The following is a 17,688-nucleotide window of genomic DNA, read 5'->3' on the forward strand; positions in this document are numbered from 1 at the left end:
AGGTTTTTATCTAATTTTTCAAATAAAAGTTTAAAGAAATAATTATTTTTAGAAATTGCCCAGACACCACAAATTCAAATCGGGTACCATAATTTGATAGAACCATATGGTCCATTTGTGAAGAGGTTTAAAATACTTGCAGCAGGCAGTTTCTGACAGGGCTGTCAATGGTCTCTGCATTCTGGTGGTTCATACCTTTATGTGATCCCTCCCCTGACTGTGGGCTGAACCTAATGAGTGACTTGCTCATACTCAACAGAATTCAGCAGAGGTAACATTCTGTCCTAATTACGGCCTTCTCGGGCTACTCTACTGCCCCTTCAGCAAATTTTCTGTGGGAATGAGGCAAGATCAGAGGGTGCATAGCTTCTGGCCAACAGCCAACAGGAACTGAAACTCTCAGTCCAATAATCCTTGAGAAATTGAACTTGGCAAACAGCCACATGAATCTGGAAGCAGATCCTTCACCAGTCAAGTCTTAAGCAGATGAGACTTCGGGCCCACTCAGTACTGCAGGCTTGAGAGAGCTGAGGACCTTGCCAAGCTGTGCCTACATTCCTGACATATAGAAACTGTACATTGTATTTTTTTTTTTTTTGAGTTGGAGTCTCACTCTATCACCCAGACTGGAGTGCAGTGGCCGCACCCGGCCACCGCAGCCTCAACCTGTTGGACTCCAGTGATCCTTCCACCTCAGTCTTCCAAGTAGCTGGAACTACAGGCATGTACTATCACTCCCGGCTAATTTTTTTGATTTATTGTAGAGATGAGGTCTTGCCAAGTTGCCCAGGCGGGTCTCAAACCCGCGGGCTCAGGTAATTCACTCACCTCGGCCTCCTGAAGCACGGGGTCACAGCTGAGCCACCGAGCCTGGCCACATTGTATGTTTTAAGTCAATGAGTTTTGGAGAAGTTTATCAGGCAGCAATAAGTAACTAACAGCAAAATTCACAACAGACCAAGCACTATCTATATTCATTTAATCCATCAAAGCCTCAATTATGTAATATTAGAATAAATCCAGAACTATCAGAAAATGGAGCTATGGCATCTTTCCCTAACTTCAACAACATTCAGTATATGAGTAGGGTAAAATACACGAGAGATTTTTATAGACAAAAATAAATGTATAAGCCTTTCTAAAGAACAGGTATAAAGTCAATTTAGCACCTCAATTTACCACAAGGGAAGAATGAATCTTATCTTCAATAGCTACAGCTCTCTTTTCATGAAAAAATATTTTCTCTTCTTGAACACACATACTCTATATTATGAAACTGCATGCCATGTTTAAAATAAACTGTTAAACAGTAATAATTTAACAATTTAAATTACTTCCTGAAAGATGAGTTATTTCATATCCACTTGAAGTTAAATGTATGTTTCTTAAGTCACTGCATACCTGCTAAACAAAAGGATGAATAGGAAGTTGACTTTTTTTTTTTTTGAGTTGGAGCCTCGACCTGCTGGGCTCAGGCAATCCTTCCACCTCAGCCTTCCAAGGAGCTGGAACTACAGGCGTGCACTACCAAGCCCGGCTAATTTTTTGATTTATTGTTGAGATGAGGTCTTGCCAAGTTGCCCAGGCTGGTCTCGATCCCCTATGCTCAGGCAATCCTGTAGCCCCGGCCTTACAAAGTGCTGGGATTACAGGCTTTAGCCACTGTGCCTGGCCCAGTTGACCTTTTACCATGAATAAAAACTGCAGGAGTTTGCTTATACTCAATTTTCTTCGACCAAACAGATTATTTTTAAAAATAGAGGGATGCAAAGCCCACCTATTCAGAAAGAGGGACAAATGCAGAGTATTAGTGAATTTTGGTATACAAGGGGTCCTGAAACCAGTCCCCTGTATATATAAACAACTGTACAGTAACTCACCCACATATGAATGAATTCCATACCAAGAGTGCCTTCATTAAGTCCAATTTGCTCATAAATCCAAAGTTAGCCTAGGTACCCAACTAACACAATCAGCTATACAGTACCAGTTATATATATCTGCTGCTTTTACGCTTCTGGACAGCTGGGCTTGAAGTAAAAATACTGTACTTGTACTCTATACTGTACTTGTACTCTATACTGTACTGTAAAAGTACAACCAACTGTAGAGGATGTATGCATGTGATACATGAACTAACTCACATGATTGGACATGCAAACAGGTTCGCATAGCTGAAAAGTTAGCAATTTAGGCCATTGTTTTCCTAAGCTTTGGCCTACTTCCCCTAAAAATTAGCCGGGCATGGTAGCATGCACCTGTAGCTCCAGCTACTTGGAAGGCTGAGGCGGAAGCATCGCAGGAGCACAGGAGGCTGCAGTGGCTAGGAGCGTGACACTGCCCTCCAGTTTGGGTGACAGAGTGAGACACCAACTCAAAAAAAAAAAAAAAAAAAAAGAAAGGAGCTAGGTGTGGTGGAGCACGCCTGGAATCCACAGCCTGAGCCCAGCAGGTCAAGGCTGCAGTGGCCATTAGCATGCCAGTGCACTCCAGCCTGGGTAACAGAGTAAGATTCTGACTCAAAAAAAAAGTAAGTATGAGCTTCCAGTAAAATGCTTATTGTTGTCATAAGTATAATTATTTTTCAGGTAATTTCTTCTATGTTAACAAAGACTTGGGTACTCAGACCTAACATCATCTCATCTTAAAATCAAAGCTATTCCAAATATTAAAAAAATTATATCAGGCCCTAAAATTTAAGTATTCAGAAATACACAAACTTAGCATACATACATAGAAGACTGTAGAGATTTAACTACAATTACACCTTGTTTCTTTATAAACTGCAAGACTCCATCTATTTCTGGGGGAATAGTAAATGCCATGTTTTGAAAGTTCATCTCAAAGTTATAGGCAATAAGAACTCTTAATTATTCCTGAATGTAATTAAAAGAACTACTGAAATAAAAGTCTCATCTAGATTGTTTCCTGATCAATGAAGATTTAAAAGAAAGAATATAGTAGAATCTAAATGACTCATATTCAGTACAATGAAAAATTTTCAAAAAAAAATACTCAAAAGTAGATCCTTCTGCTATGTAGATTGCCTGGGTATATACCAAATATAGTCAGAACTTTTATTACTTCTTTTTCTCACCCTAGTTTCAGTTCCTCTGATGAGTTGTCATTATAAATTTAAATAGCATACTAATACATAAATTTCTTATCAATTCAGATACAATCAATTCCCATCATATATGAGTAATTTACCACACTTTTCTTCTCCCTTCCTATACTAGGAGCCACACTATTTTTAGTTCTTCAGTGGCTGTGCTTATAATTTAAGCAATAAGTTTAAGGAAACATTTCTTGATGTTATTTTATTTATTTTTTTAGTTGGAGAATCACTCTGTCACCTAGACTGGAGTACAGTGGCACGCATCTGGCCACCACCGCCTCGAACTGCTTGGGCTCCGGCGATCCTTCTGCCTCATCCTTCCAAGGAGCTGGAACTACAGACGTGCGCTACCATACCCAGCTAATTTTTTATTAATTATAGAGATGAGGTCTCACCAAGTTACCCAGGTGGGTCTTGAACCCGCGGGCTCACGCAATCCACTTGCCTCAGCCTCCCAAAGTGCTGGGATTACAGGCTACTCCACTGAGCACAGTCCTTGACATGCTATTTTTAAAACCATAACTATGTTACCTTCAGAAAGATGAGAAAATAAGTGATTTCCCCTTCCTCAAAACTTTTCTTCCCACTCCATCTTATAACATTCTGTCCTAAATATAATTACATGGAAAATGGAAAAAATAAGACAATTTATTACATAACTTGAATGAACAAGTCAATAATACAGTGATTAAATCAATAAAGAAAAAAAATTATATGAAATTCAAACTTTTCCGAAGGAAAGATTCTTCAAAGCATTTACTTATTTGACAAATGTCTACTCAAAACCTACTATGTGCTAGTTGGCATTTTCCTAGGTGCTGCGCATTCAGCAGAGCAAAGCCAGTCTTCCTCTTTCAGAGCTTATGTTCCAACACAATCAAAAACTATACTTTTTTTCTTTTTAGCTTCCTTTACTTCTCCAAGGTCAGTGGTTCCCAACCAAGGGCACATTTCATTCATCAGGCATGAAGGACTATAATGCCCATTAGTAAACAGAGTAAGATGTCAAAAATCCTGAGATGCCCTATAAACAATGAACACCTGTCTGACTCAAATGTACATGGAGTCCCTGTTGAAAGATCAAGTGCTGCCTGGTATTATCTTCCCTGTATTTCTTTTCATTCTGCTGAAATACTTCACAAGTACTATTTTCATAAAAGATACGTATGTGGCTAAGCTCTAGTAAACCTGAATTTCTTCATTTTGCTCCCTGCCCCCTTCCAACCCACCTCACTAACATAATCAGACACTCATCTTTACAGATGTAATTCTATACCACACGCCCCTCAACCCTGAAGATTTTGTATCTGAGTATCCAGGACTGTATTTACAGATGAGAGAATTCGAATTAATTTGATTCTCCTTCCTTTTGTAGGCAATTTGTCCTTTGTTCAGGAAGCTTCTAAGATTTTTCTCTTTTATTCTTTTTTTTTTAAATTTTAAACTATCCTGCTGGTCTCTCGGTGGGCCCATTCCATCTGAAAACACATTCTCCTTCAGAACCGAAAATAATTTATCTTTAATCATTCTTTTTTTCCCTGTACTCTTTTAATACTCCTTTAGAGAGATACTGAACCACCTTTCTTTCCACCACATCATTCACCTCCACCACATCATCTCTGCTGCTCCACATCTGGAAATTTTCTCTGATCTGAAATTACAGATCATCAGCTGGATCTAAAACACGTGTATTTTATTAATCTGCTTACTCACAGATTTTTTTATTCTGACAATCATGTTTCTAATTTCCAAGAACACGTTCTGGATGTCTGCTCTGTTTACATAGGAATCCTTCCAGACAACACAAATTACAACTTTGTTTTATTTATTTTTAAAATAGAGACAGGGGCCCTCTATGTTGCCAAGTGCAGTCTCAAGCAATCCTGTTGGTCTCAAGCAATCCTCATGCCTCAGCCTCCCAAAGTACTGGGATTACAGGTGTGAGCCCCTCCCCACCCCCACCCGCCCTATTTTACATTTTAAATTATCCTGTTCCCTGAATTACTTATTTTAATGAGTTTGTCTTGGGTGTTCTTTTAAAGAGTAGATTTTAGCAAAAATTTATCAAAATTATGTTTCCAAATATAAGAATAAATCACTATATAAATACTAACTAGCATGGCTTTCTCCCCTCAATTTGAAATTTCACCAATATCCCTCACTCTAAAACAGAGGGTCTGATGGTCCAAGCTTTATATAAGCAGACAGGATATGACAGGATGGCTCCTCCACAGGAAGAGCCTTGTTGGCTGGTAAGGCAAACTGAGGAACTTCTATTGCCAAAATAATCAGGAGAAGAAAATAATCAGTCAATTGAAAATATCCAGCAATGACAAGAGACTTTTTTTTTAAGTCGGAGTCTCACTCTGTCACGCAGGCTGGAGTGTAGTGTAGTGGCAAGCTCACAGTCACTGCAGTCTCAACCCGCTGGGCTCAGGTGATCCTTGCACTTCAGCCTTACAAGTAGCTGGAACTATAGGTGCACGCCACCATGCCCAGCTGATATTTTGATTTTAGAGATGAGGTCTTGCCAAGTTGCCCAAGCTGGTCTCAAACCCATGGGCTCAGGCAGTTCTCTCGCCTCAGCCTCCCAAAGTGCTGGGATTATAGGCATGAGCCACTGTACCCAGCCAGGCTCAAGAACTTAAAGAAAAGACACATGCATAGAAAAAAATGAAAGAAAGCTACTAAACCACAGGCCTAAATGTAGCTATGAAATGGCCATAAGAGAACAGAAAAAAAAATCCCCCCAATTTAAGGAAGCCAAAAAGTTGATGTCTAACAGGTTAGTATAAGCCTTCTAAACTTATTCTAATCCAGATCTTTTACCTGATCCTAGATTCAAACTTAGGTAACAAAATAAATGGCCAGGCCCCATGGCTCACACCTGTACTTTGGGAGGCAGAAGAAAGAGAATTGCCTGAGCCCAGGAGTTTGAGACCAGTCTGGGCAACTTGGTGAGACCTCATGTCTACAATAATCAAAAAACCAGCCGGGTGTGGTGGTGCATACCTGTAGTTCCAGCTATTTGGAAGGCTGCGGTGGAAGAATTGCCTGAGCCCAGCAGGTCAAGGCTATGGTGGCCATGAGTGTCCCACTGCACTCCAGCCTGGGTGACAGAGTGAGACTCCAACTCAAAAAAAAAGAAAGAAAAAAGAAATATTGAACTCTGTGGATTAACTGACAAAATATTGTGGTTATATAAGAGAATATCCTTATTCCTAGGAAAAATATACTTTAGTTTTTTGGAGAGGAAGAGCCATAATGTATGAAAACTTAATTAAGTGGTTCAGAAACACAAACCAAATGGGGAAGAATGTTAATAATACGTGAATGTGAATAAAAGGTATGTGTGTTCTATGTATTATTCTTAACCACCCCAAATAAAGCTATTTATAAATGAAAAGAAAAAAAACTCATCAATACTGCATGTAACTATAATTTAATCATTCTACAGTATCACTACAGCACCAGTCTAACTTGGTCATTTTCCTAACTATTTTCTATTATTAACTGTGCTCCTAATAACATTCCTATACATGTTTGCTGGGTGTTTGGAAAGTTTCAATTAGGTATGAAACCTAGAAGAGAAATGGTGAATTATATGGTATATGAATGTTAAACTATATAGAAAAATGAGAAGATATTTCTTGAAGTGGCATTATCAATTTATACTTGCATTTACAACAGTGTAAAAGGTCTTGTTGACCCACAATCTTTCCAATATTTGATACTATCAAACTTCATAATTTTGTCAAATGAATCAATATAAAATATTTTCTTGCGGTGGCTTAAGTCAGTAATCCCAATACTTTGGGAGGTGGAGGCGAAAGGACTGCGAGTTCACGGGTTTGAGACCAGTCTGAGCAACACGGTGAGACCTTGTCTCTAGAATTTAAAAATAAAAAAATTTGCTGGGCTTGGTGGCACATGCCTGTGGTTTCAGCTACTTGGAAGACTGAAGTGGAAGGATCACCTGAGCCCAGCAGGTCGAGGCTGCAGTGGCTGTGAGCGTGTGACTACAGGCCAACCTGGGCAACAGAGTGAGACACCGACTCAAAAAATCACATTGTAGTCCTGACATATTTTCCTAAGTTTTAATAAGGCTTTATACACTTATTAGTCACGTTTTTCCTCTCTCATTAAACACCTATTCACATATTTGTCTACTTGTTATGTTATTTATCATTTTATTAGGTTAATAGAAGTTCTTCATATATTCTTTTTTAAAACATGTATTTTTAGTCCAGGTGTGGTTCATGCCTATAATCCCATCACTTAGGGAGGCTGAGGTGAGAAGATTGCCTAAGCCCATGGGTCCAAGAACAGCCTGGACACCTTGGCGAGAGCTCATCTCTAAAAAGAAAAAAAAAAATTATTTTTATTTCTTTATTTTGGAACTGGAGTCTCACAAAGTTGTCCAGGCTGATCTGGAACTCCTGGGCTCAAGTAATCCTCCCAACTCAGCTACCCAAGTAGCTGTTAACTAGGTACGTGCCACTGCGCGCGCGCACACACACACACACACACACACACACACAAACATTTTGAATTGGAATAGCACGCTGTCTGCATGCACCACACCCACACCCACACCCACACACAAACATTTTGAATTGGAATAGCACGCTGTCTGCATGCACCACACCCCCCCCACACACACACACAAACATTTTGAATTGGAATAGCACGCTGTCTGCATGCACCACACACACACACACACACACACACACACACACACACACACACACACATTTTGAATTGGAATAGCACGCTGTCTGCATGCACCACACACACACACACACACACACACACACACACACACACACACACACACACAAACATTTTGAATTGGAATAGCACGCTGTCTGCATGCACCACCACGCTTATTGTAGAGATGGTCTCACTCAGTTGTCCTGGCTGGCCTCGAGCTTATGGGCTCAGGCAATCCTCTCACCTTGGCCTCCCAAAATGCTGGGATTACAGGCATGAGCCACTGCACCCGGCCTAAATATTCTTTATACTAACCTTTAGTCAGTTATACTCAAATTTCTTCTAGTTGTTTAAACTTTCTCTAAAGCATCATTTGATGAACACATTTTAACCCAGTAAAATTTCTCAATCTTTTCCTTCCAGTTAGTTCTGTTTTTTGTCGTCCCCCCCCCCCACCGCACCCACAAAGCAGGATTTATTGAGAGAGGAGAAAAGCTCCCATAGTGGGAGGGGACCCAAAGGGGTTGCCCGTCTGTTATTTTATTTAGGAAATCTGACCTTTACTCAAAGTTTATAAGATATGCACCTAGAAAAACATATCTACATACCAGAAGCTCTGTGAAATTTCAACTAAATACAAGAGGGATGAGGTAATATTACAAGAGGACACTAATAATAACTTGTAACTATTTTTATTTTTTAGAAAATAAAGGGATAAGTAGTAAAGAAAATTCTAGCAAAACATCACTAATTTGTCATTTCTGATGGAGCTAGGGAGAACCTATAACAGGGGCATATCCTTCAACACTGGAATGCTGATTGTCTGAAAGCAGTTATGCTGGGAAGTCCAAATGCAAACAAATGCAAACAATACCAAAGAGAAAATATACAAATAAAAATTTACAAACACTATCTGGAAAAGAGCTAATAGCACCAGGGAGAAAACTGGGCAAAAACACCCATGTGCAAATCAGTTAACAAGCAAAGAAAACTGGCTCCTAACAGTGGTTTCAAACTTGAGAGAAACTCCAATACTAGCTATATTCATTGTACTAACTTTCCCTTCTAAATCTCCACAGACAATAATTTAGCTGGTAAAGCCAACTTACAGCATGACTCTCTCATCTCCACATTGCAATGGAAAGAATACATGCAAATAGCCACATAAACTAAATAGGTGGGGAAAAAAATACCCATTTTGAGGCAAATATCTGGATAATTCTCTTTCGGGATCAATGACTCAACAGGAAAAAGCCCAAGGAGAGACCCGAGGCACTTTTTTTCGAGCACATAATAACAAAATCATAGGTCCAGATCAGTGAATGCCAGCGGGGAAGGATGTGAATGCACAAGCTAGTACAAAGGAAGATTTGGGGGATGATGGGACTGTTCTGTATTCTGGGGTGATGGTTATACAAATCTACATGTTAAAATTAGTAGACTAGCGCTGTACATCCTACAAAAGGTGAATTTTATTGTATGTTTTTAAATACAAATCTTTAAAGGATAATTACACAAATACTTTAAAAGCCTTATTTACATACTCCCAAAACTGGAAACACCCCAATTAACCTTCAAAGGATAAATAAAATAAATACAGTGGTACATTCGTACAAAAGAAAACTACCTACTAATAAAAAGGAACAGAAAAATAATACATACAACTACATAGATGAGTAGCAAAGATATTAACAAGTGAAAAAGGCCTGTCTTCAAAGATTATATTCTGTGTAATTTCATTTATAGGACAATATGGAAAATGTTTTATAGAAACAAAGAACAGATCCAGTGATTTAGGAATAAAGGGGAGAGGAATTGACAATAAAAGGGCAGGTAAAGGAAATTTATAAATTTACTATATGCAATTTCTTAAAAAAATATACAAGTTTCTAAAAATTATAATTACAGTAGAAGCTTTAAACACAGTCCTCTTTGTGCTTAATAAAATAAAGATGAACTCTAGGATTAAGAGATTCAGTTAAGAAAACAAGCAGTAAAGGAAACTAAATGTGATGTGAGCAAATTAATACTGTCACTGAAGAATGCAAAACCTCACAATCAGATTCAATACAAAGCAAATCAAACAGACATGGAAAATCAACAAACATAAAAACTCAAATTCTCCAAATTAAGAGGAAAATAATAAAGAACCAATGGCACTCCAAGACAAAAAACATTTATTGACAGTCCCAGAAAAAAAAAATCTGGCTTGCAGACTAAGTATTAAAAAAACCCCAAACCAGGCCTATTATATATAATTCAAATACATGGTCACAATGCAAAAATAAAGAAAAAATCTAGCCGGGCTTGGTGGCTCAGTCTGTAATCCCGCGCTTTGGGAGGCTGAGGTGAGTGGACTGCCTGAGTCCGCGGGTTCAAGACCCGCCTGGGCAACCTGGTGAGACCTCATCTCTACAATAAATCAAAAAATAGGCTGGGCGTGGTAACACACGCCTGTAGTTCCAGCTACTTGGAAGGCTGAGGCAGAAGGATCGCTGGAGCCCAGCAGGTCGAGGCTGCGGTGGCTGGGAGCGGCCACTGCACTCCAGTCTGGGTGACGGAGTGAGACTCCAACTCAAAAAAAAAAAAAAAATGTACTACTAAATTACATTACCTAAAAAAATAACTATACAAGCAGGGCATACCTATAATCCCAACACTTTGGGAGGCTGAGATGGAGGATCACTTGAGCCCAGGAGTTCAAGACTGCCTAGGCAACATAGCATGTCTACAAAAAAAAATTAAAAATTTAGCCAGGTGTAGTGGCATATACCTATAGTCCCAGTTACCTGGAAAGGTGAGGCAGAAGGACTGCCTGAGCCTAGGAGGTTGAGGCTGCAGTGAGCCATGATTTTGCCTCTACATTCCAGATTGCGTTGACAGAGTAAGATTCTGACTTAAAAAAAAAAAGAAAATAATAATAAAAATACATTAAGTAAGATTCAAAATAAAGTTGTCAAAGGTAGGTTAGGCATTAAAAAGATAAGCAGCAGACGAGACAATATAAATGTAAAATTAAAGTTTAAAGTTTAAATCACTATTGTATATATCACTAAAATTTACATTATAATATGGCTATAGCATATAACTGTCATAAATTCCTAAGACAACTATATAATTTTAAAATACTAAAAATAATAAACTAGGACTAAATTTTCAGGTTGGGTAGAAAAGAGTGAGAAGACATACAAGAATGACCTTCTCCTAAGTGGTAGATGAAAGAAAGTCGGTAAGTATTTTCTCACCATGAATCTTTTTTCCTGGGTTATTTCATCCCACTTTCATGCAAATCAACTGTTTAAGAATAAAAATCTGGCCAGGCGCAGTGGTTCAAGCCTGTAAACCCAGAACTTTGGGAGGCCAAGGTGAGAGGATCACCTGAGCCCACGGGTTTGAAGACTGGGCAACCTGGAGAGACACTGTCTCTACAGTAAATCAAAAAATTAGCTGGGCGAGGTGGCATGCACATGTCGTTCCAGTTACTTCGTTGGATGAGATGAAAGGATCGCCTGAACCCAGCAGGTCAAGGCTGCGGTAGCTGTGCGTGTGCACTCCAGCCTGGGCAAAAGAGTGAAACTCCTACTAAAAAAAAATATTTAAAAACAAATAAAAAATAAAAATCCCCCATGTGTGTGACTCCTACATCTCTCTAACTGCCTAATCAGATATTTCACTGCCAGTATTGCTCAAAAGGATAAAATCAACACATTCCAAAAGTGAAGCCTTTACTTGCATTCCATCATTTCTCCTGATGCACTATTTATAATGACAGTTACAATATGACCATTTACTCAGTGCTAAACTGAAAAACTCAGCAACAACTTTTTGATTTTATTTTTTTTTTGAATCTCACTCTGTTGCCCAGACTGGAGTGCAGTGGTTCATTCATGGCCACCACAGCCTTGACCTGCTGTGCCCAGGTGATCCTTTCATCTCAGTTTTCCAAGTAGCCGGGACTACAGGCATGTGCCTCCACACCCAGCTAATTTTTTTATTTACTGTAGAGATGAGGTCTCTCCAAGTTGCCCAGGCTGGTCTGGAACCCATGGGCTCAGGCAATCCTCTCATCTTGGCCTCTCAAAGTGCTGGGATTATAGGCGTGAGTCACAGCACCCGGTCTCAACTTTTGATTCTATTTCTCTCATCCCCACATTTAAGTGGGACAAAACTCAATTATATTCAATAATTCATTTAAAAGGTGCAGCAAAGCCTTAAAGTCATTTATATTAATTATTCCAAAGCAAAGTTTCTAACAATTCAGCTCAGCAATTACTAGCACCGGAATTATCTGGTATGTTTGTTAAAAATGTACACTACCAGACATTGCCTTACTAGACGCTGGTGTAGCCATGTGCTCTGAGCTATGGCTGATGCATGTTTCCTGGCTTTGGCCCACCTCCCTACCTTGGAGAGGTGAATCTCCTCTTTCTGTCTCTCTCTCTCTCTAGCTTACTTTTTAAATAAACTATATTTTCCAATAAAAAACAAAAAGTACACGACCAGGTCCCTTATGAAAGATACCAGGTACATGAGTCTCAAGAATCTGCATTTTCAAGAAACATCCCAATTGCTATTTACGTGCCGTAAGGCTTGGTCATCCAAGATAATTACTTCAACATCATTCACCAGTAAGGCATGTTAGTTGAGGCAGTTAGTTTCCCCTGCTGCACACAACCAAGATGTCACCAGATTAAGTTAACACTACAAACAAGTCACTGATACTTTATACAGAGTTAAATTAAGTTACCACTTTATCTTCACTTCTACAAAAGAGTTTTCCATAGTAACAAGCATTATTTACTTGAAAGCTTCTAACCTTACCCCTGCTTCTTTAAAAAAAAAATTTAAGGCTGGGCTCAGTGGCTCAGCCTGTAATCCCAGCACTTTGGGAGGCCAAGGTGAGTGGACTGCCTGAGCCCGCGGGTTCGAGACCGATCTGGGCAACTTGGCGAGACCTCATCTCTACAATAAATAAAAAAATTAGCCGGGCATGGTAGCGCGTGCCTGTAATTCCAGCTACTTGGAAGGCTGAGGCAGAAGGATCGCCGGGGCCCAGCAGGTCGAGGCTGCGGTGGCCGGGAGCGGCCACTGAACTCCAGTCTGGGTAACAGAGTGAGACTCCAACTCAAAAAAAAAAAATTTAATGTATTACCTATGGAAGAATCCATTCATTCTCTATCCATCTAGAAATAGGACCCAATTTTATGTTATTGTTTGGAACAGAAAACATTCCCTAGTCTGCCTTATACTTTTAGCTCTGTGGTCAAAATTTGGCCAATATTTGGGTGTCCCCATATCAGCCACTACATGAGATATTTTATATATATATATAAATTCAGGTCAGTATGAAAGAAGCATTAACAGCATTTAATTTCAGGAAAGTCTCCCTGAGTTTCAATGAAGGTAGTTATCAGAATTAGAAATCCAGTTCTGCAGAGCCTTATTTTAAAACCCATGTCACCCCAACTCTGCCTTCCTAAAGTCAAATCCTCATTATATTTTGTGCAAGTGCTTTAAGTGTACAAATTATAAAAATACTTCAGGAAGTGTATGTAAAGAAAAAATACCTATAACGCTGGACACAGTGGCTCACACCTGTAATCCTAGCACCTTGGGAGGGTGTAGTGGGAGGAATGCCTGAGCCCATGGGTTTGAGACAAGCCTGGGCAACTTGGCAAGACCTCATCACTACAATAAATTTTTTAAAAAAATTAGCTAGACATGGTGGCGTGCATCTGTAGTTCCAGCTACTTGGAAGGCTGCAAGGCAAAAGGAGCGCGTAAGCCCAGCAGGCTGAGGCTGCAGTGGCCGTAAGCGTGCTACTGCACTCCAGCCTGGGCGACAGAATGAGAGTCTGAATCACAAAAAAAATAAATAAATAAAATAAATCAATTAGCCAGGTGTGGTGGAGCACACCTACAGTCCCTGGTACTAGGGAGGCATAGGCAGAAGGACTGCCTGAACCAGGGAAGTCAAGGCTACAGTGAGCTGTGGTGCCACTGCAATCCAGCCTGGGTGAAAAAGAGCCTGACTCAGAAACAAAAAAGAAAACTATTTTATTTCTCATAAACACTAAGTAAAATAATTATTTAAAAACTGTTTCAAGAGCTAAGCACAGTGGTACATAATTGCTTAAAAGTTTGAGGCAGGAAGATACCTTGAGGTCAAGAATTCAAGACTGCAGTGTACCAGGTGATCATGCCTGTGAGTCACTGCACTCCCAGCCTGGGCAACTCAGCTAAGTGTTGTCTCAAGAAAATAAATGTTTTTAAAAGTTTTTGCTTCAAATTCTAAACATCTTTTCCTAAAAATTAAAATACTTAATAAGATTAGTGATTAGAAACTCTGGTCAGCTCATAAAAGTCTGTTAATTAAAAATGCCCAACTCGCCGGACTCGGAGGCTCAGCCTGTAATCCCAGCACTTTGGGAGGCCGAGGTGAGTGGATTGCCTGAGCCCACGGGTTTCGAGACCTGGGCAACTTGGCGAGACCTAATCTCTACAATAAATCAAAAATTAGCCAGGCGTGGTAGCGTGCACCTGAAATTCCTGGCTACTCGGAAGGCTGAGGCAGAAGGATCGCCAGAGCCCAGCAGTCAAGGCTGCGGTGGCCGGGAGCGGCCACTGCACTCCAATCTGGGTGACAGAGAGAGAATTCAACTCAAAAAAAAAAAAAAAAATGCCCAACTCATTAAGCTTTGAGGCTCAATGACCTTCATCACCTTAAGAGTTTGAAGAATAGGAAGAAGCAAATTCAGTGTATTGGTTACACTTGGGAAAAAAGGTTCATAGGGAAGACACACAGTTCCCTTCAAGGGAATTTACAGAGTTCTGTTTTTTAAGCCAAGTGGTTGGTTTCCTTCACAATAAAAGTCTTAAACTTGGCCTGGGGCAGTGGCTCACGCCTATAATCCCAGCACTTTGGGAGGCAGAGGTGAGAGGACTGTCTGAGCCTAGGGGTTCGAGACCAGCCTGGGCAACTTGGCGAGACCTTCTCTCTACAATAAGTCAAAATAAAATAAAATAAAATAATTAGCTGGGCATGGTGGCACATCGAGTGCCTAGAGTTCCAGCTACTTGGAAAGTTGAAGTCGAAGGATCACCTGAGCCCAGCAGGTCGAGGCTGCAGTGGCTGTGAGCATGCCACTACACTCCAGTCTGGGCAACAGAGAGATTCCAACTCAAAAAAAAAAAAGTTCTTAAACTCAGAATGTAATATTAATAGGCATTAAAGAATACCCACCTATGCACCCCACCAGCAATACAAAAATCACTGTATTCTTACCCTACGCATGGCTTCCTCCTCTTCTTGACGCTTTTCATAATGTGCAAAGTCATCAAAGATTGAGGTGGTATGCTTGAAAGTAGCAATTATTTTAAGCACTTGCTTAGCTTTTTCTAGGGGTACCTCTTGAGTGTCCCTTGAATTGGTAACTGGTTTGTTGTCATTATTTTCTAAGCGAATATGCCGTAACTGGTTATTGGGAACATCTTTGACAAAGATCCATTTAACTTCAAATTTGCCCTTCCACTTATCCTGAGACCAGACACCAGCATATGCATTATAGTCCACGACAGACTTCATTTCAGCCACTCCACAAAAATGTCCACTGCCATTCACACTGAAGAGTAAATAGAGTGGGCCTTTCCCATTCAGGGAACGGTAAGCTGCATCCAAACGCTTATTACCATGCTCAGTACTACACCAGATAGAGTACTTAATGGAACGATGTATGTCATCCTCAGAGTAGCTTTTAATTATAAACACACGTCCATTCTTCAGGTTCCAATCGAAGTCTTTGGGATTATAGTTGTTTATGGCCTTTAGCTTTTCCAGCACTGGATGCACTTCTACACTAGCAGGTGAAGCGCTGACAGGTACGACACCTAAACCAAAGTTTTCACTGCCTGCTCCATTGCTCTGGTTGAAGCCTGCTCCCCTGTTCCGAGGAGCTACCCAACGATTCTGCAGCTGTGGCTGTGGAGGCTGCACTTGGTGAGGCTGAGCCTGTGGCTGAGGTCCCTGTTGCTGCTGGGGTTGCGGTGGCTGAGGCTGCTGTTGAGGCAGTTGGCTTTGCACCAATGGCGGCGGTTGAATTAATGGCTGAGGCTGCTGGATTATAGTTTGAGGAGGCAGAACTGGTTGGGTTGGTGGAGCCTTTACCACGGACCCCTTCTCATCCCAAGTTCCAATGTTCATGTTGTGTTTTATAGGAGGTGGTGGCACAGCAGAGCCCCCAATCCCCACATTGCCCTTCGGTTTCAGCTTCGGCTGAGGTTTGGCGGGCTTTCTGGCAATGGCAGCCCAGGAGGTGGGTTTAGGTGCTGCACTGCTAACTGGGGCTACACTATTGGTCGCGATGCTAGTCATACCACTGCTGCTCAACGCTGTACCCACAGTTTTTGTCACTGCAGCTGTCAGGTCACCACCAATTTTCAGTCCAGTCATGCCTTGCTCAATACTGCTAATGCCAGGCACCTTACTCAAAGTGTCATTGCCAAATCCAGCCTGTCCATCAGTAATAGCTCTCCCAAGAGAACTAGGTGGATAGCCGTAACTGCTACTATAAGCAGAACTTTGTGTTGATTGTCCCTGAGATCCACTTGTCCCCCATGTAGAGAAATCAGCATTACCAGGAAAAAAGTTAAATCCATGTTGACCAAGAAATGGAGGGGTATTTCCTAATGCCCCAGGTTGACTAAACACACCATCTGGTATATAATGATGTTCTCCATTACTCATTTGTCCATAGGTTGTCAGATATGGCATAGGCTGGTCTCCAGCCGTGGACCATGCTGCTTCCCCAAGAGAATATGGAAATCCAATGGATGGAGCATAGTAACTAGGCATGTATGGATCTGACATTGGTGGATAGCTGTTACTCTGCAAAACAAAATAATGCAATCAGTAGCGAAATGTTCTCTTAAAAGGGGATGGGAAAAGACATCTGAAAGATCAAATTTAAGTAGTTTCAAATAAATGGGAAAAAAATACCTACTCTAGATAAAATTAAAACTTCATATCCAGTCTAAAAAAAAAGGAATATTTGCTGATGGGGATTTGTATCTTAGAATATTTGTTCTAAAACTACTTACAGGACTTGTTGGGGGATGGGTGATTAGAAATGAGATTAATTTTTTAAATTTTATTTGAGACAGGCTTTCACTGTCAATCAAGCGGGAGTCCAGTGGCAGGATGACAGTTTACCGTAGTCTTCATCTCCTAGGCTCAAGCAATCCTCTTGCCTCCCTCCTGAGTAGCTGGGACTGTAAGTGCACACAACCACGCCCAGATATTTTTATTTTTTGGAGGCAGGGTCTCACTGTGTTGCCTATGCTCGTCTCGAACTCCTGGGCTCAAGCAATCCTTCAGCTATGGACTCACAAAATGCTGGGATTACAGTTGTGAACCAGATACTTATTTTTGTGTGAAGAGCCAGGTCTTAGACCGTGCTAACGCCTATAATCCCAGCACTTTGGGAGGCCGAGGTAATAGGATTCCCTGAGCCCAGGAGTTTGAGACCAGCCTAGGCAACTTGGTGAGACCTTGTCTCTACAAAAAAAAGAAAAAAAGATTAGCCACGTGTGGCAATGTACACCTGTGGTTCCAGCCACTTGGAAAGCTGAGGTTGAAGGATTGCCTGAGTCCAGCAGGTCAAGGCTGCGGTGGCTGGGAACGTGCCACTGCCCTCCTGTCTGGGTGACAGAGTGAGACTCCTACTCAAAAAATAAAAATAAAAAAAAAAAAGGGCCAGGTCTTTTGACATGTTTAAATGCCATAATTTCAACAGAAAGCTGATTTATGAACTTTGCAGACACAAACAATATTTCCATTTACAGTCAGGTCTATTTTTTTTT

The 17,688-nt window shown here is 40.6% G+C and overlaps 1 protein-coding gene across 2 annotated transcripts in view; it reads right to left on the minus strand.

Moving 5' to 3' along the window:
* The window catches only part of YTHDF3 (YTH N6-methyladenosine RNA binding protein 3), a 56,833-nt gene that overhangs the window by 14,326 nt on the left and 24,819 nt on the right, over positions 1 to 17,688 (minus strand). For both annotated transcript variants that reach the window (XM_021706302.1, XM_021706301.1), the window contains exon 4: positions 15,116 to 16,714. In XM_021706302.1, coding sequence (XP_021561977.1) covers positions 15,116 to 16,696 — 1,581 coding nt within the window. In that variant the 5' untranslated portion in view covers positions 16,697 to 16,714. The remainder of the gene's footprint in view (positions 1 to 15,115; positions 16,715 to 17,688) is intronic.

This window comes from Carlito syrichta, unplaced genomic scaffold (genome assembly GCF_000164805.1).
Source record: "Carlito syrichta isolate Samal-C Ts95f unplaced genomic scaffold, Tarsius_syrichta-2.0.1 Scaffold315406, whole genome shotgun sequence".
NCBI classification, from domain to species: domain Eukaryota; kingdom Metazoa; phylum Chordata; class Mammalia; order Primates; family Tarsiidae; genus Carlito; species Carlito syrichta.